The following is a 23,925-nucleotide window of genomic DNA, read 5'->3' on the forward strand; positions in this document are numbered from 1 at the left end:
TGTAACAGTAGGATCCGATCGTGAATGTTTTGCTTATTGTGCTTGACGACTGGTGGAGGCCCTCTTTTGGGTAGAGGCTGTATGTTTCTTGGGAGCCATATCTGTACAAAAATGAACTAAGAGTGACATGGTAGGTACAATGAAAAATAAGCAGAAGAGAAAAAAAATATACAAAAGTTCAAGTATGCGACAGGTTATGCGGTCGCATAACCACTATACGGACCGCAAACTTGTCGCAAACTCTCTACCTCTTGAAATGATATAGGTATGCGATCGCATATCCAATATGCGGTTCACATAATTACCTATATTTTTTTTCTCTTCTGCTTATTTTTCATTGGAAAAAATAAACACATTATTCAATCGCAAAGTCCACCGCAAAGATGGATTTGCGATCGCAAAATGGCCGCAAACAACATGTTACAAGACCATTGAAACTGTCTCAGTATGCGGTGACTTAGCGGTCTGCATATCAATTATGCGATCACGAAGTCGATGCATTTGGTCATCTTCTTCAACCACCTAGGTTCATTTTTGCGGCAACAATGCGGACCGCAATTCGATTATGCGGTCCGCAAAAGTCATCGTTCTCAACCTTAGAATTCAACCCTCAATAATGGCAGACCTAGTTTCACTACCCAACACCCCAAACCTAATTACCTATCAAAGAACCCCCTCACATTATGAACAAATAGCCAACTACAAAGAGGAAAAATAAACAAAACTAAAGGAAACAAAAATAGGAAAACACAATACAATTTAAACTAAAAATTTACATGGAACAAAATGGGAAAGGAAGAACATACTAGTGATGGATGAACGAGCACACTTGGGAGATGGATTCTCAGGTGTTTTCTTACTTTCTTGGATTCAACTAGCCGTTTTTCCGTTCTCTTTTTTTTTTGTTTTGTTTCGATTTCTTTCTGATAAAAAAAATAATTTCGTTTATTTTGTTTTTAAAGTGGTTTGAATGCTAAAGATATGCGAGGGTACTTACCCGGGAGGTTTGCGATGGGTAAGTCATCGCATAACACATTATGCGACTACATAAGTGTTATGCGGTGGGTTCAACTTGAGTTGCTTGAGGGCCAAAATGCAGTGCACTATGCGACAACATAATAGAAATGCGGTCCGCAAAGTGCACCTCTTCGCCGCATTCTCACCACCAAATTTGCCAACCGCACTGTCTGGGTCTGCGACCACAATGCGATTTGCATAGTTAATTTGACCGCATATGTGTAGCAAACTTTCCATGGTGACTTTTCTTCCCTTTCACATGCAATTTTACCCAGTGTTATGATCTTTTGAATCCCCTGCACTCTAACACACACTTTAAATTACTCAATTAAATCTATCTAACAAAAAATTACAATTTAAAGGACAAAAGGGGTGTTACCACACATGGGTTGCCTCCCATGAATCACTTGATTTAACGTTGCGGCACGACGAAGTTGGCATTTCTTTTGATTCACTCATTAGTCAGGCACAAACCATCTTTGAGAGCCAACTGCTCCACCAAGTATTTTTCTCCATCTGTACCCAAGTAGTGCTTGACTCGCTGGCTATTTACTTTGAAGGTTCGGAGCCCATCCTCCGATTCTAGTCCCACAGCTCCAAAAGGAGAGACATTTACCACCTTGAACGGACCGGACCATTTCAATTTGAGATTGCCCGGAAACAATTTGAGCCTTGAGTTGAAGAGAAAAACCAAGTCACCCGACTTGAACTCCCTTTTCAATATCTTTTTGTTGTGGACGAACTTCATCCTTTTTTTATACACAGCTGCACTTTCATATGTATGGAAATGGAATTCCTTCATTTCATTGAATTGTGTTAACCTCAAATTTGCAGCTTCAGCCCAATCCAAGTTCAACCTCTTTAGAGCCCACATAGCTTTGTGCTCCAGTTCTACAGGTAGATGACAAACTTTACCGAAGACTAACCGATAAGTAGAAGTGCCAATAGGAGTTTTGTACGCCGTGAGGTACAGCCCACAATGCGTCATCTAGCTTCCTTGACCAATCGATCTTGTTTGCATTAACAGTCTTTTCTAGAATGCTCTTTATCTCCCGGTTGGAAACTTCAACTTGGCCACTTGATTGGGGATGATAAGGTGTGGCTACCTTATGCTTGACTCCATATTTCTCTAGTATCCCCATGAAAGCCTTGTTATAGAAATGAGACCCACCATCACTAATAATGGCTCTAGGAGTGCGAAACCGAGTGAATATGTTTTTCTTTAAGAATGTGGTCACACTCATTACCTCGTTGTTTGGTAAGGAAATTGCTTCAACCCATTTGGACACATAGTCCACAACAACCAAGATATATTTCATCCCACAAGAGCTTACAAAGGGACCCATAAAATCAATTCCCCACACGTTGACGATTTCTATCTCCATCACAAAGTGCATTGGCATTTCATGACTCTTGGAGATTGATCCTTGCCTTTGGCACTAGTATATATTTCATCCCACAAGCGCTTACAAAGGGACCTATAAAATCAATTCCCCACACGTTGAAGATTTCTATCACCATCACAAAGTGCATTGGCATTTCATGACTCTTGGAGATTGATCCTTGCCTTTGGCACTAGTCACAAGCCTTGACCATTTGATTGGCATCATGATAAATTGAAAGCCAATAATAACCACATTCAAGCACCTTAGCCGCCATTCGATTTCCCCCATGGTGACCCCCAACCGGTGAGTCGTGGCATGCCTTTAGAATTGGCATAATCTTTTTTTCTGGAACACCCCTTCTGATGATGTTGTCAGCATAAACACGGAACATGAATGGTTCTTCCCAATAGTATTGCCGACAATCTCTCAAAAACTTCTTCTTTTGATAGGATTCCAATACATCCTGAATAAGGTCACTAACCAAGTAGTTAGCAATATCGGCATAGCAAGGAGCAAAAATGCTAGATAGTGCCAATATGTGTTCATCCAGGAAAGCATCGTTGATTTCAAGATCTCCCTTTGGTTTCCCTGCCTCTTCAAGCCTTGATAAATAATCCGCCACTTGATTTTCCGTCCCCTTTCTATATTTGACTTCGAAGTCAAACTCTTGCAACAACAGGACCCATCGAATCAACCTAGGCTTTGCATCCTTCTTTGCCATAAGATAGCGAAGAGCAATATGATCTATGTACACTATCACCTTGGATCCCAACAAGTAAGCCCGAAATTTCTCAAAGGCATAGACAATGGCAAAAGGTTCTTGCTCAGTCACCGTACAATTCATTTGCACCCCATTGAGTGTCTTGATTTCATAATAGACCGGATGAAGAACCTTGTTGTGACGTTAGCCCAGCACTGCTCCAATAGCTAAACCACCGACATCGCACATGAGTTCGAATGGAAGAGACCAATTGGGTGTGACAATAATAGGTTCCGTGATAAACTTTTGCTTCAATTCCTCATAGGCTTTGAGACATTCTTGTCAAACACAAATTTTGCATCTTTCTCAAGGAGTTTTCACATAGGATTTGCAATCTTGGAAAAATCCTTGATGAAACACCTATAAAATCCGGCATGCCCCAAGAAACTTTGGACTCCTTTAACTGAAGCAGGTGGAGGAAGCTTGGAAATGATCTCGATCTTTGCCCAGTAAACCTCTATGCCATGTTTTGAAATTTTATGCCCCAATACAATGCCTTCATCCACCATGAAATGGCATTTCTCCCAGTTGAGCACAAGTTTGGTCTCCTCACATCTCTTAAGAACTTGTCTAAGATTGTTGAGACAATGCTCAAAAGAGTTACCTACCACTGAAAAGTCGTCCATGAAAACCTTTAGAAAATCCTCCACCATGTCGGAGAAGATGGACATCATGCATCTTTGAAAAGTAGCTGGAGTGTTGCACAAATCAAACAACATCCGGCTAAGGGAAAAAGTTCCATAAGGGCAAGTGAATGTTGTCTTCTCTTGGTCCTCCAATGATATATTGATTTGGTTGTAGCTGGAATACCCATCAAGAAAGCAATAGATTGACCTTCCCGCTAGCCGATCAAGCATTTGATCAATAAAAGGCATAGGGAAATGGTCTTTGCACGTGGCATTGTTGAGCTTCCGGTAATCCATACACACCCTTCATCTGGTCACTGTTCTTGTTGGGATGAGCTTATTTTTGTCATTTTCAATCACGGTCATTTCTCCCTTTTTCGGAACACATTGCACCAGGCTCACCCAAGAACTATTGGCAATGGGGTAGACTACCCCAACATCTAACTACTTGATGATTTCTTTCTTTACCACCTCTTGCATGGACGGGTTCAACCGTCGTTGATGTTCCACACTTGGTTTCGTCTCACTCTCCAATTGGATCTTGTGTTCGCAAATTCCGGCAGGAATCCCTCGGATGTCCGCAATTGTCCATCCAATAGCTTGCCTATGCTCCTTCAAGACTTCCAACAATTGTTCTACCTGCACATCATTCAACAAAGAAAAAATAATTACCGATAAAGTATCATTTGAGCCAAGAAATTTATACCTCAAGTGTGGTGGAAGTGGTTTGAGCTCTAGTTGCGGTGGCTCAATAATAGAAGGCTTTGTGGGAGGAGTGGCTCTATTCTCCAAGTCGAGAGAGAGCTTTGCCGGAGCATAAGTGTAGGATCCAAGCCCTTCCAATATATTGACCGATTCCATATATCCTTCCATATCTTTACCATCAAAGTTCACCAAAATAGCCGCCAACACCTCACCAAGGCACTGTTCTTCCATCTTCATTTCAATCGCATCTTCCACTTCATCAACAACATCAATCACCGAGATGCTTTCATATTCATGTGGTAGTTTCATACCCTTGCTTGCTTGGAATGTGACCTCTTCATCATTCACACGGAACTTGATCTTATTCTATTCCGAATCCATTAGTGATATTCATGTGGCTAGGTATGGTCTCCCCAAAATTATAGGGATCTCTTTGTCAACCGCACAATCAAGGATTACAAAATCAACTGGTAAATGAAACTTTCCCACTTTAACAAGCACATCACCAACAATTCCCACCGGTCTCTTTATGGAACGATTGGCCATTTGAAATCTCATACTTGTGGGCCTTGGCATACCTAACCCTGCTTGTTTGTAAATGGCAAGAGGCATTAAGTTGATGCTAGCCCCATTATCACAAAGGGATCTTGCAAAATTATGTGCCCCAATAGTACAAGAAATGGTGAAAGCTCATGGGTCTTCATTATTTTGAACGGTGGATGTTGCAATGATGGAACTAACCCGGTGAGTCACATTCACCACTTCATTCTTGGTGGTTATCTTCTTGGTAATCAAGTCTTTCAAATGTTTAGCAAAACCCGGCATCTCTTGAAATGCTTCCACATATGGAATATTCACTGATAATTGCTTGAGAATGTCATAGAACTTTTCGAGTTTGCTATCATCAACCTTCCTAGCAAGTCTTTGAGAGAATGAAGGAGGAGGTCTAGGAATAGGTGGTAGAGTTTTTGGTGTCTCTTTTACCTTTTCCTTTACCTCTTCCCATTTTTCTTCTTGGACTTTCAATTCTTTCGGAACCTTTTCAACTTCAACAACACTTGGCTCTTCAACCTCAACCTCTTGTTCGGACTCTTCAACTTCAACCACTTGTTCACTCCCTCCTTGTAGTACCTTCCCACTACGAGTAGTAATTGCCATGACATGAGAAGTTGGACCACCACCACTACCCTTTGGGTTCGCAATTGTGTGACTTGGAAGTGTCCCTTTTTGCTTCAGATTTTGCTCCCTAGAGAGGTCTGCCATTTTCATCTCCAATTTTTGAATGGATACAATATGAGAGCCAACAAGCTCGGTCATATTCCTCATATAAGTGTCAGACTTCTCTTGATTTTGCAATACCCGTTCAAGCATGCTTTCCAACTTGGAATCACTTGATGAACCTTGATTTGGATATTGCCCCTTTGGAGGAACTTACAGGTTTGAACTCCAATTTGAGAAGTTGTTGTTGTTATTCCAATTTTCTTGATTTGAGCCACCTTGGTCATTTCGCCACTGTTGGTTGCCTTGCCCTGGCGGGTGAGGCCTCCACTGATTTTGTTGTCCTTGACCTTGGTATTGTTGCCTTTGATAACTTCCTTGATAGTTGTTGGCATAGTTTGCCTCCTCAAAGTCTTTATTTGATATGGATTGCACATCCTCCACCACATTTATCTTCTTCGTTTGGCTTTCGGTGAACATCTTTGTCAACACATTGACATTTGTGGCAAGCCCTACAATCACTTGATCTATCTCTTGATTTTCCTTGATCATGGTGGTCAAGGAAGGAGAACCATATGCAATTCCACCTATGGTGTCTTTTGAGTGCCATGATTGATTATGTTTTGCCATTTTGTCAAGTATTTGTGTGACTCTTGCGAATGATTTGTCCATGAAAGATCCAGCAGCTGCATTCTTGGCTATAGATTTGTTCATAGGATCCAAACCCATGTAGAATTTTTCCAACAAGATAGAATTCAGAAAATCATGGTGGGAGACCTCACCAAATATAACTTGAATCGATCCCAAGCCTCATGTAGATGTTCTCAAGGTACTTGCTTGAAAAAGAAAATTTTATCCCGGAGCTCAGACTTCTTACTTTGTGGGAACCATTTAGCTAAGAATGCTCGGACAAGTTCAGGACAAGAATGAATGGAGTTTGGTGGCATATTTTGAAGCCACTTCCTTGTGTCCCCAGCTAGTGAGTACTTGAACACCCTCAACCTTAGGGCATCATCAGAGACGTTGTTCTGCTTGTGCATCGCACACACACCCAAGAAGTTTCTAAGTTGTTGTGTCGGATCATCATCAGTGGACTTCATGAAAAACCCCTCCGCTTTGAGCATAAGGATTATACCATGTTCCACCTTGAAAGTTGTAGCACCAACAACCGGAGGTACAATAGCATTTGTATCCTCGATGTACTCATCTATGTCTGCAAAAGGATTTTCTTCCATTTACTCCTCCATTTCTTCTTCATATTCAGCCATGTTCTCCTATCAACACCAAGCAAAACAAGCAAAGCGTGATGGAATAGAATAAGACGTAAAGTAAAGCACACACTAATTAGTAATTTCAAAACCGTATTCCCCAGCAACGATGCCAAAATTTGATACGCTCAAATTACACTTTAACTAAATAGTATAAGGCGGTCTGTGTGAAATATAATAACCCAACAAGGTTGGGTTAGAATCCCACAGGGAATAGGCGTGAAAAGGTTACTCGAGTAGTGTGTTACTTGACTTAAGTCATAATTCTATTCGGTTAATTGTAACAAGAGTATCATATAATTGTGATTTTAAAATAAATAAATAATTGTAATGTTGAGAATATAAATAGTTTTATTAAGGAAACCAAGGTTGTGCCCCCTTCAATGAAATGAATGCTATCAGTATTAATATGATATATTTCTAATGGAAGGTTCTTTAGATATGCAAATGATTTCTAAATGACTACCCAATATTTTCCAAAAGATGGGTAATATTTCCTCTTTATGATTTTTCCAAATATAAAAGAGTTGCTATTAAGAACAATCAATATATGCCAAACAAAACCCACTTATTCCTAAGAGATTATATTAAACAAGGATTAAAGCCTTGAGTCTTTGATATTTACTTCTACCAAATTCTAACTCACTTTTCCAAGTAAAGAAAGAATTTAATGGCACTTGTTAATGTTTTCAACCACCAACAATAAATGAAGAATGAGAAATAAATATATATCAACCAACCATTATACATATATTCAATGTTAAACACCCATTAACATAACACCCATTCAGGGTCCACAACCTTAGTATTTAAAGTTAGCTACACATGCTAAAATACAAAAGGATGAGAATATTTAATGCCATAAAGCTTACAAAGTGCAATATTCTTCCTTCAAAAGCTTCCAAAATAGAGGAATATTAAAGACTTGGATTATAGCTCAAAAACCAGACAAGATGCCTCACAAAACCCCAATAAATCTATTTATAGTGGGTCAAAACTCGGGACCAAAATCGGACAAAAATACCCTTCCAGGTCAATTAAGCGACCGCATATCTGTCGCATAACAGACATGCGGTCCGCATTCTCTTCACGTCCATCGCATCTTCAAACCCTAGTTTCCAGGCCTTCATCGCATTCAAATTTTGCGGTCCGTATTGTAGATATGCGATCGCATTTCTCATCGCATTTTCCACAATCAGCAGTTCTCACAACGAGTCTACAGTCCATTTTGCGGCCAACAAACTTGTTATGCGATCACATACTGTACCGCATTTTTTGCACTGGACTTTGGCGAACAAACTGTTGGGATTTGCGATTCCTTTGAGCATTATATGGTCCGCATGTTGGATTTGCGGTCTGCATTTCCATATTTGCGATCGCATTTTGCTCTTTTCTTGTTCTTTTGTGGCTTTTTGATTTCATTTCCATGCTCTTAGGTCCTTAAACCTCATACACTGCTAAAACACTAAAATTACATAAGTATAAAAGATTATTGCATTTAAAACAAGCTAAAATCTAAGCAATTTATGTTAAATGTGTCGAAATTCTCCGGCACATCATAAGATAATCTGATACCTCCTACATAATTCAAGCACGACCCTGTCGGGGGGACCTAACGTAAAAGGATACGTATACACGCTCAAAAATCCCTCGACATGGGTCATGATGCTCTCCTCCGGGAAAGGTACCTGCAGTACCAGTCCTTCTCCCCATCCGCAGTCTTTCCTAATCATCTCGAGGTGTCCCTCCCCTATTGAGGAGATGAACCTCGATGCATGATACCGATGCCTTTGAATGTTGAGAGGTCTCTCCCACGTAAAGTCTCTCCTCAAGATGAAGCACCACGAGGTCAGCTCACTAGATACCGGCGGTGTACCACCGATCGCACGCGGAACAAAGTCAGAACTCTCCTCCCTTGGATGAACGGGTTTCGATGTAGCAGCCATGGCTAAGGTAAAATAAGAAGAGGAGGATGAAGATTTGGGCAAACGCTGTGAGTTGAAATGACGAAAGAGCTAGCACAAAGAACCTCCAGTTAAGAAATGAGCAAATGCATATATAGAGGCACGCGGTGAGTGTTTGCCTATCCAGAAGACTAATTAGGTCTAACCATGACAACACCACTTTTTGGAAATGTACTTGTGGGTGTCGCAAACCCCCATTTTTCCTCCGCGGAGAAAGTCCGGGTTTTGACATTCATGGGGTGTAATGAATCATTTTCTTTTAGGAATTGGGTATTTGAAGAGTCGACACCTAACGGATTATGGTGCGTTAGGGCACCTAAAGGGATTAACTCATGTAACTAGTTTGCATTACTAGAGATTAGGGTAAGGGCTAGAAGTAACCTCGAGGGGAAGGTGTCAGGCACCCCTCTTGGTCCACAACTGTGGGTACCGACCAAACTTATATTTACAAATCAGTCCATACAAATAGTTGAATCAAATAAGTCCTAGAGGGAGTGTTTGGTCACTGATTCCTATTGCGTGCTGCTACCCATCCCTTCTTAATAGTCCTGGAGGGAGTTAGGACCTCTACCTATAGGTGGTTCTAGACATACCCCTAAGGTTTTAAAGGCAAAAATCTAAGGCGACAGCCAAAAAGCATTTAGGACTTCCACATAATGGGAGAAATTAAGAGGCTCACAATTCCTCCTCAAACAAACATACAGGCAACACGGCGCAAACACAAGTAAGGTCTTTATTAATCAAAGTCCTAAATTGGGGTTTCTAAGTGATTATGCAGAAATAGACCACTTTCAGATCCAGAAGTTATAACCTAGAAGGTGCCTGGGGATTCTTTTTAAATCTTATTAGAACTAGAAATGTTGAATGACAAAAAAAAAATCAGGGAAATGCAGATTTTGAAAATGCCCTAAGGCTTGCCTATATGCAGTACTGTCTATACAAAAACAAATAGGTTTTCGAAATAGACCCTTGTAATAACTAAAGGTAGGATATCTAATGAGATTAAAGCAATTTTGAAAGAGCTAGTTTTAGTAAAAGCCATCACTTAATAAGACCAGTTTTAAGAAGTAAACTAGGCGAAATGAAATTGACATATCAGGCTAATCAGATTTTCAAAGATAGTTGCGAATAGAAATCCCTATAGACATGGTATCTAGGCGTATTACTGGTTTTAGTCAATTTGCAGTAACATATGAAAGACTTATTGAATCAGAATTAGGTCCTATAGGCATGGTATCCATACTTGAATTGATTTAAGACACGATTGTTTTAAAAAAAACCTATGATCATGATTTCGAAAATGCAGAACCCTAAGAACATGATTTCTACTTGATGTAAACGACATTCGAAGTGGAAACCTATAGGCATGATGTCTATTATGTAAATAAAATCAGATTCAATAAGAGTAAAACACTATGAACATGTTTTCTATTGAGTAAAGCAGGCAGATTTGAAAGAAAACCCTAAGAGCAGGATTTCTACCCATATTACCCCACAAAGTATATATCTACCCACCGTTTTTACAAAATACCCCCAAATATCTATTTACAAATTATTACAGGCCAATAACTGAATTACATAAGTGAAATGGAAAATCAAGAAGCTACTTTATAGAGAGCCTGCAATCAGGCCCAAGTTTCACAAAGCTTCTAATGGTCTTACAAGCCTCATTTCCATAGACAAATTAGAGTCTAGGTGCATCAAAGTTCCCTAACGGTCTCAAGGACCCCGGGCAATACTTACACCCAGACTTAGTAACCAAGCATTGAACTAGTGCAGAGTGGAAAGGCCAGCCTCAGTATGCTAGAGTTCAGAGGGCTCTCAAGAGCATCCCAAGGCAGTACATATACTAGAGGGGGCATAACTTATTAACTAAGAATAAAGTGGAAGTGCAGGATACATGTTGAAAGAAGTTTATTAAAGACTAGATTGAAAGCAACTAGTAAGGCAACTGAAGTTGTTTGAAAAGAGGTGGGAGTGGTAAACAAAATCAAGCACTTCAAGATAGGATCACACAGAATCTAAATGAATTCAGTAGTCACCCAAGGGTTAAAGGGTTTGGGGATACACAAACATTTGACTGCAAACACATAACCCCAGCATGGGTCTTAGGACTGGTTTGGACATGCTCAGAGATAGTTGACACTAGCATAATCACAGACTCGTCATGACGAACATAAACACATAGAGGGGGATAGGGATTTGGGATTCACAAAAGTGGTAAGTACACAGTAGGTAAAAATAATTGTCCAGGCATGCTTTGAATCACATAAGGGAATACATTGATTTAAAGAGAGGAGAGTCATACTAGCATGCTGATAATATAACCTAACTACCAACTTCACAACAGAATCACAAGTAAAAGCAAGCTAGAAATAAAAGAAACTGAAACAAGAAGAGAAGCATGTGGTTGTTGAGGCTTTAATCAAAATTAGGACATACCAGTGAAGATAAAAGTAAGAAAAATGAAAGAACCAAAGAGCACAAATGATTAGCCTTGGCTTGCAGCCGGTTAATAGTAGCAAGTAGCACAAGAGAGAGAGAGAGAGAGCAGAGATTTTTAGTAAGAGAGATAGTTTTTGAAAACCCAGTGTTCGTGTCTTGTTTGTGAAAGATTTAGAGTATTTATAGTTGAGAGTAGGTAGTGGAATAAGGTAAAAAAATCATAGTAGTATACTAATTTATGAACTCAGAATCAATAAATTAGAGAATCAAGGAAGTACTCCCTTAAGTTAAGGGAATCAAGGTCAAACAGAAAGATTCAGTACCATATAAGACAGGATGAATAATCAGTGCATGATTAAATAAGGAAGGAGTCAAGGTTCAGTAGGCATAGAGTAGTTACTTAGGACAAAATTCAAAAAAAACCCAATTAAGGAAAGACTAAGTAAAACAAGATACCATAGTATATAAGGTAATAAAATCAGTTAATTTTAACAGACGAGTAGAATTCTAAGGCTTTGGAAGAAAATCCTTCAATTACCACCAATTAAGGAGAATCAAAATCAATCATGGGGAGTCATGATTCTGTCTTCTCAACATATAAATAGAGACGAATGAACAGGAGTAGCAAACAAACAAGGTCAGTTATATAGACATAAAGAAACAAGAGATCAGCAAATACAATCATATAGAGGTGATATAAGTAGGCTAAAGATTCAGAAGAATATATTCGAAGCACGGTGAGCACAAGTGGTTAACAAGAATCAGGTAAACAAGCTAAAACATAGAACCAAGGCAAAGAAAATCATGCTAACACACGGAACCAAAGTGAAGACAATCATGCTAACACACATAAATATAGTAATGACAATCATGCTAACACACATGACCAAAGCAAAATTTTTTTTTAAAAATTAGGGCTTTTAATAAAGTCAAGTTAAGAAGCAGCAGAAACATAAACTCAGTCAAAATAAGAAAGGAAAATGGTTTAATCATGAAGAAATCAGTTGGAATAGAAGTAGAAAGAACTCCGAGAAAACCCTAGTTTTTAAAGAAAGTAAAATGGTTTAAAAATGAGGATCTTTCAGAAGAAGTTCAAAAAATAGGAAAATCATAGAAGGAAATAGGCTTAAAGCATGAAAATAACACAGATCTGAGAGATTCGGAAGAGAGTTAGGGTTTCAAAAGGAAACCTAAATAGAAATAGAAATAACATGTTGTAACTTCACAAATCGTAACACATATGGTGTGACTTTGCCCAAAATTACACCAAAGAAACCTTGAACAACAGAATCGGAAACCCTAGGTCCAAATCGACATGGCCCAGGTCCCTTGAAGGCCTTAGAGATGATGAGCAAGGTGATGAGAGACCCATTGGAGGCTTGAGGCTTGAAGGAGGTAGCCGAAGATGACCGGAGAAGGTGGGGATTGACAGAGTTTTAGGGTTAGGTTTGAGAGAGGAGAAAAGATTAGAGCATTTGAAGGCAGTTCCTTTGGAAAAAATGACTTAGGGTTAGGGGTCGTTTGGAAATTAAAAAGGAAAGGAGGAATAAGCGCAGTTGATCTAAAAGATCAACGGCCAGGATTTATGATGGCTTGGGTCAGGTAGTGGGTAATTGGGTCTGGGTCAGGTTATTAATTTGAAGATTGGGCTGGGAATTGGTCCGATTTTGGCTACAATTGAAAGCCAGATTTGGCTATAGTTTAAATAGCCAATTTCCCCTATTTAATTTATAAAAACATAATAAGTAATTTTTGAAAATAATTAAGGTGTCAAAATGATTTAAAATACATAATTGACATTTTAAAAATATGGGGACCAATTTTATGCATACCAAATATAATTATATCTTAAAATGGGCTAACAATGCAATTATATGCAATTTAGCTTAAAAAATATTAAATGTAATAGTAAAAATATATAAAAATTACATTAGCCATATTTTGGCATAAGTATAGAAATCCAATAAATGAATTATCAAAACAATAATTTTGAAAATAATATATTGGGGATTTTATGGATAAAAAAGAAGGAAATAAATCAATTTAAACCCTTAAAATTATGGAAAAAATAATAAAAGCCTTGTGCATGCTTATATATGCATATATATGCTCTTTTGAAGGTATTTATGCATATTTAAAATATATAGGAAAAAATTGGGTATTAACAGCTGCCCCTTTTTACCCGAGAAGGATGAAAGAGTTTTCGGGTAAAGAAATAATGGCCAATTTTGACCGGATGGGATGTTTGAAAGACAGAGATCGAGCTCCGATTTTTGAGTTGCCTACATATCCATGCTTTTATAGGAATCAAGCCATGTGTAGTTCTGGATTCACCTTCGGAGTAACTGGAGCGAGATCGCTCCTACTAGGATAGCGGTCGCTTATTGGTTACCTACATATAAAAGATGCTACAAATGTATTTGCGATAATTTAAACATGATGCAAATTCCCTTTGGACCATGAAGGTTGTCTTCAGACGATTAGAGATGGCGTCATTGGACCATGACGTCATGGGCCATGAATTGTTTAATGAGGGATTTATAGGCCATGAAATGATGTTCTTGGGCCATGAAAATGATGCCTCCAAACCATGATGCCTTTTAATAATGATATGTAAATTTGACAGATCCTTAGGCCATGATATGGTGTCTTCCGAATATGAAGATGGTGCCTTTAGACTATGACTCCTTTGGACGGATTGGTGATGTTTCAGCCCATGATATGCAATAATATGATGTAACAAGACAAGGCTTAGTCTTGTGAGGTTGAGGGCAAAGCTTATCCCGAAAGAGGAGCAAATAGATAGTGCCGGAGAAACAACGCTTAGTCTCGGTGAAAGAATGTAAATTGGAGGCAAAGTTTAGCCTCATGCATGTATGGAGACAGAGCTTTGTCTCATGCAAATGAAGGCAGAGATTAGACTTATGCAAATATAGAGTCCTAGATTAGACTCATGCAGGGAGAAGGCGGTGCTTAGTCTTATGCAAATATGGAGGTAGAGCTTAACCTCATGCAAGATGCGGGATAGGGCTTAGTCCCATGCAAATGGAAGACAACGCTTAGCCTTATGCAAAATGGAGGTAGGTCTTAGCCTCATGCAGATGTGGAGTCAGAGATTAGACTCATGCAAATATGGAGTTAGGGCTTAGACTTATATAGGGAGAAGGCAGTGCTTAGCCTTATGCAAATATGGAGATAGAGCTTAACCTTATGTAAGATTTGGGACAGGGCTTAGTCCCATGCAAATGTGGAGTTAGGGATTAGACTCATGCGAATGTGGAGTCAAGGCTTAGACTCATGCAAATGTGGAGTCAAGGATTAGATTCATGAATATAGAGGCAGAGATTGGACTCATGCAGATTTGGAGTCAAGGATTAGACTCATGCAAATGTGGAGTTAGAGATTAGACTCATATAGACGCGGAGTCAAGGATTAGACTCAAGCAAAGAGAAAATAGCAAATAAGGGTAGAGAGTATCTTATCTAGGATATGTTCAGCGTTTGACGACCGGATGGATGGTGAATTTGCTTTGTGTACGTACGCTATCGTCAAATATGCTTGCGTTCAAAGAAAAATCATAAGTTTCATGAGGGGAGGTTGGTTCTTGCTTCGTCTGCCGGCCTTGCTTTGCTCCGCTCTGGAAGCTCCCTTCGAGTTCCCCCTAGGTAGCACCTGACTGTTATGAAAATAGAATTTTTGAAAAATATGCATTCATTAAAAAAATAGAATTGTTTTGGAAGCGTATTGACATATCAAGTAATTTTGATGAACTAGCGATTATGACACATTTCAAAGGCATTGCAACCCTCTTATGTTGGAATTTTGAGGGTCCTCCTCAAATTCTACCCCAGTTTCGTAGATGATTTCTAACCGTTTGCGGATAGCGGACCTTGATGAATCTTCTTCGGAATTTTGACAATCCTTCTCAAAATTTTGCCCCAATTCTTGACTAATGACTGACTTCCTAGCATGTGATGGCGCCAGCTGGACTTGCTCTGGAATTTTGAGGATCCTCCTCAAAATTCTGCCCCAGTTTCTGATTTAGGGGGAAAATGAAAAATTTATTATGGTATGACCGAACTGATAAGGCTGCCTATATATCCCATCTTAAATGAGAATCAGGTCAAGCGTAGTTCAATTACATCAGAAAAGAAATGTGAAATAATATAAGCATAGTATCTCTTGACCGCTTCTGAATTGATTGGTTTTGGCCAAATTTCTCTGTCCATTTCTGCAAGTATGAGTGCTCTTCCTGTTAGTACTCTGTGAACCATATACGGACCTTGCTAGTTGGGAGAGAATTTCCCTTTGGCTTCATCTTGGTGTGGGAAAATCCTCTTCAATACCAGTTGTCCTAGTGAGAACTGTCTTGGTTTGACCCTTTTGTTGAAAGCTCTGGACATTCTATTCTGACACAGTTGGCCGTGACATATTGCATCCATACTCTTTCCATCGATAAGGGCCAATTGTTCATAGTGACTTCTTACCCATTCCGTATCGCTGGTTTAGCTTCATGTATGACTCTTAAAGAAGGAATCTCTACCTCGGCTGGGATGATAGCCTCGGTACCATAAACCAACATATAGGGGGTTGCCCCGGTTGATGTGCAAACTATGGTGTGGTACCCTAACAAAGCAAAGGGTAACTTCTCATGCCATTTCTTGTGATTCTCTACCATTTTCCTGAGTATCTTCTTAATGTTCTTGTTGGCGGCTTCTACGGCTCCATTCATCTAAGGTCGGTAGGCGGTGGAATTCTTGTGCTTGATTTTGAAAGTTTCACATATAGCTTTCATCAGGTCACTATTGAGATTTGTGGCATTGTCAGTGATAATGGACTTAGGAACTTCGAATCGTTAGACAATATGATCCTTGACGAAATTTGCGACGACTTTCTTGGTTACAGCTTTGTAAGATGCAGCTTCTACCTATTTTGTGAAGTAATCAATGGCTACCAGGATAAATCGGTGTCCGTTTGATGCAGTGGGCTCAATCGGACCAATAACATCCATTCCCAGGCGGCGAATGGCCAAGGTGAGCTTGTTGCATTGAGCTCGTTTGGTGGAACTTTTATCATGTCGGCATGCACTTGACATTGAAAGCATTTGCGGACATACTGAATACAATCTGTCTCTATGGTCATCCAAAAGTAACCTGCCCTGAGTATCTTCTTGGACAGAACGAAACCATTCATGTGCGGGCCACATGTCCCAACATGCACATCCTCAAGTATCTTAGAAGCTTCCTTTGCGTTGACACACCTTAGCAAACCCAAATTCGGAGTTTTTCCGTACAAGTTCCCTCCACTGTGGAAGAAGTGATTTGACAATCTCTAGAGCGTGCGTTTCTGAATGTGATTTGCATGCTCTGAGTATTCTCCTTTTGATAAGTACTCCTCCATGTCATAGAACCAAGGCTTTCCATCTGCTTCTTCCTCGACATGAGCACAATATGCCGGCTGATTATGGATCCTCATTGGGATGGGATCAATATAGTTCTTATCTAGATGTTGTATCATTGATGACAGGGTGGCTAATGCATCGGCAAACTCATTCTGGGCACATGTCAGAATTCTATCTTTATGAACCTTCTTTTCAATTCCCGCACATGGTGCAGATATGGCAATATCTTGGAATTTTTGGTAGCCCATTCTCCTCGTACCTGGTGCACAAGCAAATATGAATCACCAATCACCAGCAACTCCTGAATGTTCATGTCGACTGCCATGTTGAGCCCTAGTATGCAGGCTTCATATTCCACCATGTTGTTGGTACAGGAAAATCCGAGTTTAGCAGATACGGGATAATGCTGACCCGTTTCTGACACCAAAATTGCTTCAATGCCTACTCCTTTGAAATTTGCAGCTTCGTCAAAAAACATCCTCCAACCGTCATATGCTTCCATAATATCTTCTCTTACGAATGATATTTCTTCATCAAGAAAATATGTTTTCAAGGGTTCGTATTCTCCTCCCACTGGATTCTTAGCGATGTGATCTGCTAATTCTTGTCCCTTGACTACCTTTTGAGTTACATAGATGATGTCAAAATCACTTAGTAGTATCTTCCATTTATCCAACACCCCAGTAGGCATGGGCTTCTGAAATATATATTTCAGAGGATCCATATTGGATATGAGGTATGTAGTGTAGGCACAGAAATAATGCCTCAACTTTTGGGCTGTCCAGGTCAAAGCACTACAAGTCCGTTCAAACAGAGAATACTGTGCTTCATAAGGTGTGAATTTCTTGCTAGATAGTATATGGCTTGCTCCTTTCTTCCTGTCTCACCACGTTGTCCCAAAACACATCCAAAGGCTCCATCTAACACAGATAGATAAAGTAACAAAGGTCATCCTGGTTCTAGTGGGACCAAAACTGGCAGTGTGGATAGGTATTCCTTGATCTTGTCAAAAGCTTTCGGACAATCCTCGGTCCAACTTGTCTCGACATCTCTCCTAAGTATTTTGAAGATGGGTTCACATATTACTATGGACTGTGCTATGAATCGACTGATGTAGTTGAGCTGTCCAAGAAAGATCATCACGTCTTTTTTGCTTTTAGGTGGTAGTAACTCCTAAATGGCTTTGACTTTAGTCCGATCTAGCTCGATCCCTCGGCGACTGGCGATAAATCCTAGTAACTTTCCTGCAGGAACCCCGAATGCACACTTTGTGGGGTTCAACTTCAGATTGTACCTCCTGAGCCTGTCGAAGAATTTCCTCAAGTCTGCTATGTGATCTATGGCCCTTTTGAATTTGATAATGACGTCGTCCACATATACCTCTATTTCTTTATGTATCATATCATGGAAGATGGTCATCATGGCCCTCATGTAAGTAGCCCCTGCGTTCTTTAGACTGAATGACATCATTTTGTAATAGTATACACCCCAAGGTGTAATAAAAGCTATCTTCTCGGCATCTTCTTCATCCATCCAAATCTGGTGATAACTTGCGAACAATCTATAAAGGATTGGAGCTTATTCTTGGCGCAGTTATCGATTAGGATGTGTATGTTTGGCAGCGGGAAGTCGTCTTTGGGACTTGCTTTGTTTAAATCTCGATAATCGACACATACTCGGACCTTCCCGTCCTTCTTCGGAACTGGCACGATGTTAGCTAACCATGTTGGGTACTCAACCACCTTTAGAACTTTAGCTTTGATCTGCTTGGTAACTTTCTCCTTGATTTTCAGACTCATGTCTGGTTTGAACTTTCTGAGTTTCTGCTTGACTGGCGGACACATGGGATTAGTAGGCATCTTGTGAACCACTATGGATGTGCTCAAAATAGTCATATCATCATACGACCATGCAAATATGTACTCATATTCCTTTAGAAAATGGATGTATTCTTCCTTCTATGTTGGCGATAAGTAAATGCTGATGCGGGTCTCTTTGACGGTTTTGGCATCTCCCAAATTTATTGCTTTTGTTTTCTCCAAGTTGGATTTAGGCTTGTTCTCAAAGTTCTCAACTTCCTTGACAATTTCCTCGGGTGTCTCATCTTCTTTCTCTGAGTCACTATCCTCATATTGCATTGCCTCATTACATGTCACAGTCACTGGTTCATTAGGAAAAGTAATAATAACACTATAGAAGGGAATCATATAAAAAATAGTAATGAATAATGATAGAGGATAAATACGTTTGATTAAAATTGAGAAAATTGTTCAAACAAAGCTTGGCTCGGTGGATCGAGCATTTATTTGAAACAAAGAAATCTTAAAACAAAATTGCTGAAAAATTTAAATGCCTAGAACAACTATAAATTCTGCCAAGTTACCCAGGAATTCGGCGGGCTCGGTATGGTGTGGCGGTCCAATTTTTGAGGACAGTTCCCGCCCCCATGGTCTAAATGGAGAGGTCTTCTTTCTCCTCCTCCTCAATTATGGCACTACAGTCCATATCCTCATCTTCCAAGATCAGATCCTTCAGCCAGCTAGTGCTTCTTCTTCAGTAGTTCTCCATATTGTGTCCGCCTGATGGAAAGCCTGTTCCGAACGGGGTATCAGTTGCTCAAGAGGGTAATATGGTCCATTCCATGGAGGCGACCATTCCCTGTACTCCTGCCATGTATACTGGTATCCGAGCCCGAAGGTGGTACCATCATTTTTTAGTCGTATCGGCTTGGTGATACCTTGGAGGTTCTTTCCTAACCCTTTTCCGGGTTCATATTCGGACCATGCCAGTATGCTTTCTATTTTGTTACTCCACCATTTATCCTTCTCGATGGCATTGACCCGTTCAATGTGATGATAGGTCTCTCCTCCTAGCCTCCTTCTATGTCTGATGGCTGCAATGGTTTGACTGGTGTAGATGGGGTAACTCCCATCTCCATGGATGATTACTTCCTGATGATTTCATTCAAATTTTATGACCTGATGTAGTGTGAAGGGTACAGCTCCAACAGCATGGATCCATGGGCGGCCTAGCAAAAGATTATATGAGGCTGGTATGTCAAGCACATGGAATTCAATGTCGAACCAAGTTGGCCCCATCTGCAAACAAAGGTTGACTTCCTTGATCGTGGCCCTATGGGACTCATCAAAAGCCTTCACATTCATGCTTCCAGTCCGTATTTCATGGAAACCTTTGTCCAACCTTTTCGGGGTGTCCAACGGATAAATATTCATACTCGAACCTCCATCAACCAAGACCCTAGCAATGAACTTGTCTTCGAATTGTACAGTAATATGTAATGCTCGATTGTGATTTAGTCCTTCGGGCAACAACTCATATTTGTGGAAGATAATCTTATGGCTCTCCAGCACCTTACCGACTATGTTGGCCATTTCTCCGCCAGTGATATTATTGGGTACATAAGCCTCTCTCGGCACTTTCATCAAGGCGTTCTTGTGTGCCTCGAAATTCTGTAGTAGTGACCGGATAGATATCTGAGCAGGGACATTGTTTAGATGATCAACAACAAAATACTCTTTCTCCTGTACTTTCCTCCATAAGTCATCCGGTCTGATCTCAATAACTAGTTGTCTGGCAGTGGCATCCTTACTTGAACCTCCCAGGTGTTTAGGTGTGTAGACTCTTCCAGTTCTAGTCATCCCTTGTGCGGCGTCAGATTCCTCTATCTTATCTTTCCTTTTTCGCCGATCCTCGGCGACATAATTCCAGGGTATTGCCTTTGAGTTGAATGGGGGTGTGGTTAACATCGTCACAATAAAAGGTGTGACCACTTCTACTTCAAATGGAGCGGAGGTGGCTGCGGGCGGAGTTACTTCCACCTCGAACGGAACTGATATAGTTACCTGAACGTTAATAGGTGCCTGAGTCTGAAACAAAATAGGAGTAAGTGTAACTGCAACCTTAAAAAGTCATCGCCTTCTTAGATAAGCCCGATCGACCCCTCGGGGTCCCATTCTTCATTTGTTTCTATGATATGTACACTGTCACCTCTATGATCAGAGAGGGGATTGTTGCAGACATTAGGTGCAGTTTCCTTTGCTTGTATGACCTTGTTGTCAATGAGTGTCTGGATCTTATCCTTCAATGTTCAGCACTCAGCAGTAGTGTGCCCTTTCATACTATAGTGGAATGCACATGTTTTTTTTGGATTGACCCATGGGGATGGATTTTCCAATGCTACAATGGGAATAGGAGTGACGTAGCCTTTAATCTGTCATATAATTGGTCGATGGGATCATCAATGGTGGTGTATTGTCTGGGTGGCTTGCGGTCGAAGTTGGGTGTTGGTCTTGGATAATTTGGTGAGTTGGTGGTGATTGGAAGTAGGATGGTTAGGAATTATAGGTGTGATAGACAGTGGCTGGTTGGGAATATCTGGGAGATCAAGGTTGATATGTAGGTGGCGATGCTTAGTATGTGGGTGGAGGTGTTTGATAGGTGGGTGGAGGTGTTTGATATGTGGGTGGAGGTGTTTGGTAGGTGGGTGGAGGTGTTTGATATGTGAGTGGACTTTTTGGGCCCTGGGCCACTATTACTGCCCCAACATCTCTTTTCTTCGATATACCACCGTATTGGATTGCCTTATTTGTGGCTTGCAGAGCCTCGAAATTTGTTACCATCCCGCTCTTGATTCCTTCCTCGATCCTTTCCTCGAGCTTGATGATATCAGATAATTTGTGATTTTCGATGACCATCAGTCTCTCATAATATTGTGGATCATGTGCTCTAACAAAGAATTTATTCATCTATTCTTCGTCCAAAGCGGGCCTAACCTTGGCGGCTTCTGACCTCCAATGAGTAGCATATTCGCGGAAAGTCTTAGTAGGCTTCTTCTTGAGATTCTGGATATAGAAGACATCAGGTGCATTTTCTGTGTTGAACCTGAACCGGTCCATGAAATCTGATGCCATGCTTACCCAATTGAACCATTTCTTAGGATCCTGGCTGATATACCAAAACAATGCGTCCCTAGTAAGGTTCCTCATAAAGAGCTTCATTTGAATCTTTTCATCTTTTCCAACCCCAACAAGCTTATCATAGTAGGTCCTTAGGTGAACCCTAGGATCACCTGTACCATCGAACATTTCGAACTTGGGAGGTTTGTACCCTTCTGGCAGTTTCACATCGGGCTGTATGCACAGATCTTCATAGTTCAAACCTTATATTCCCTTATCGCCTTCAACACCTTGAACTCGGCTTGTTAACTTCTTGAGTTCTTTGGCCATGTTCTTAATGAGCAGGTCCTTTTTGGAGGGTTCCGATGCACAAGAGATGGGTTGGGTAGAATGTGGTATAATTTCCATGTATATGGGGTTGCTCTGATGGGTGCTAGGGATTTGGGTGTAGTGATGGTCTTTGGTGGAGTTTTGTGGATCGGGAATGAGTGGTGGTGTATTTTGGGGAGTGTGGTAAGTGGTGGTTGGTGGGTACAGGATTGGTTGGTGATGTTGTGGTGGACTTGGTATCGGCAATGGATTGATATTTTGTGGCGGAGTTGTGTATTGATTTGGTATTGTAGGATTTTGCGGCTGTTGGTTTTGTGTGTTTTGAGGAGGTGTTGGGTTCTTTGCGTTTTGTTGGTGGATATCAGGGACATTGAGGGTAAGTGACAAGTTTGCCAAATTGTGGAACTGCTCAAGTTCTCCTTGCAGTTCTAGTATCTTTTGGTCAAGTCTCAAAACTAGGTCATTCGGGGCCGGAGTACTACGGCTATCGGAAGTCTCTATGTTCTCAATGTTTTCCTTTCGAATTGCACTTAAGTCGTATATCTTTGATTTCCCTCTGCTTTTTGTGTTGCTTGGAGGAGGAGGAGGTGGAGGGCCTCTAGATCTGGTATGATATACTGACGAGGCCAGTATGGATAAACCAACCTATAGGGATCGGAATAATAATAATAAAAATAAACAAAACAAAAGGTAACAAGTTAGTGGGGATCCTGAAATGTTTGCAGTATTTAAACACGTAATCCGAGATATAAACTTGTATCCTAATTTGGGAGCCTCTTTGTGCCCGAGGTAGGCCTAGTGACAAATAAATTTGGAGAACTTCAAATGCCAATAAATGCTTCATTTCATAATATAAAAGTAGACGAATCCAAAACGACACTAACATAATAATAAAACAAGTCACTACTGGCACTTGGTGTCACCGTTCCTTTCAGATTGTCCTCCAACCATGCAGGGTAGAGAGGCTCGCACACCACGTGATATCTGTCTGGCTCAACAGTGCTCTTCTCCACAATGATTTTTTAGTGCCACATGTGATGAGCTTGGCACTTGTAAGGTATGTCTCCGTCTTGGAAATCTACCCTAAAATGCTCATCTTGACGACCCTTGGTACAACCTGCTTTCTGCCTGTTTGCCTCATAACTCTTATAGGGACATATGGATATATCCATCTCAACTCGATCAACACCAAATGTGGAGCATCCCTGGACCTGATAATGAACTTGTCCATTGGGAACCACTCAACCATCCACTGCACCTGTTCCTCGGTTAGATTGTCGAAGAACTCTACCCATTTGCTAGTACTTTCCGGCTGAGCAAATCTGTCTGGAATGTAGGTCATCTGCTTAGGGTGATGGAAAGCGATGTGGTCGTTCCAAGCCCTTCGCAGAAATTCTTGGCAATAGCGACCCTTTTGGAGATGCTCCAACAACTATAACTATACCAGCAAGTTGCAACCCTTGAAGTGTTGGACCCCTCTTTGACAGCACTCCAGGGGCCAAAAGATATCAGCTATGATCATGGGGACTATGGTATACACCTGCCTATCAATCCCCTCCATCAGAGTTTTGGCGACCATGGCCAACCTGGTGTGGATTCTTCCCTTTTTCATTGGGAACACTATCATCCCTAGAAAGCACACGATGAACATGAACACTCTATGGTGGATGTGACCCAGTGAAGTGAGGGCGATCTTATCATGATAAGTGCGGAAAGACTTGTTGTGGCCATACCTATTGTAGAGATATTCAAAATGTATGTAGGAGTCCTTCAGGTACACAAGGTCGACATTCTTCTTCAGCCCCATCATTTTCAAAAATCCCCTGCCTGTACGCTTTTCTAGTACCAAAAGCCCGGGACTGTCCCAAGTCAACCCTACAAGTCCTCCTA

At 40.6% G+C, this 23,925-nt stretch overlaps 1 protein-coding gene across 1 annotated transcript; it reads right to left on the reverse strand.

Moving 5' to 3' along the window:
* Positions 1 to 6,946: 6,946 nt before the first annotated feature.
* Positions 6,947 to 17,513, reverse strand: LOC138873611 (uncharacterized). The gene is made up of 2 exons (XM_070152083.1): positions 17,049 to 17,513; positions 6,947 to 6,985 (listed from the first exon to the last, which is right to left on the reverse strand). The coding sequence occupies exons 1-2, from the start codon at positions 17,511 to 17,513 to the stop codon at positions 6,947 to 6,949; spliced, it is 504 nt and encodes a 167-aa protein (XP_070008184.1).
* Positions 17,514 to 23,925: the final 6,412 nt, after the last annotated feature.

Source organism: Nicotiana sylvestris, chromosome 7, assembly GCF_000393655.2.
Source record: "Nicotiana sylvestris chromosome 7, ASM39365v2, whole genome shotgun sequence".
Classification (NCBI taxonomy): Eukaryota; Viridiplantae; Streptophyta; class Magnoliopsida; order Solanales; family Solanaceae; genus Nicotiana; species Nicotiana sylvestris.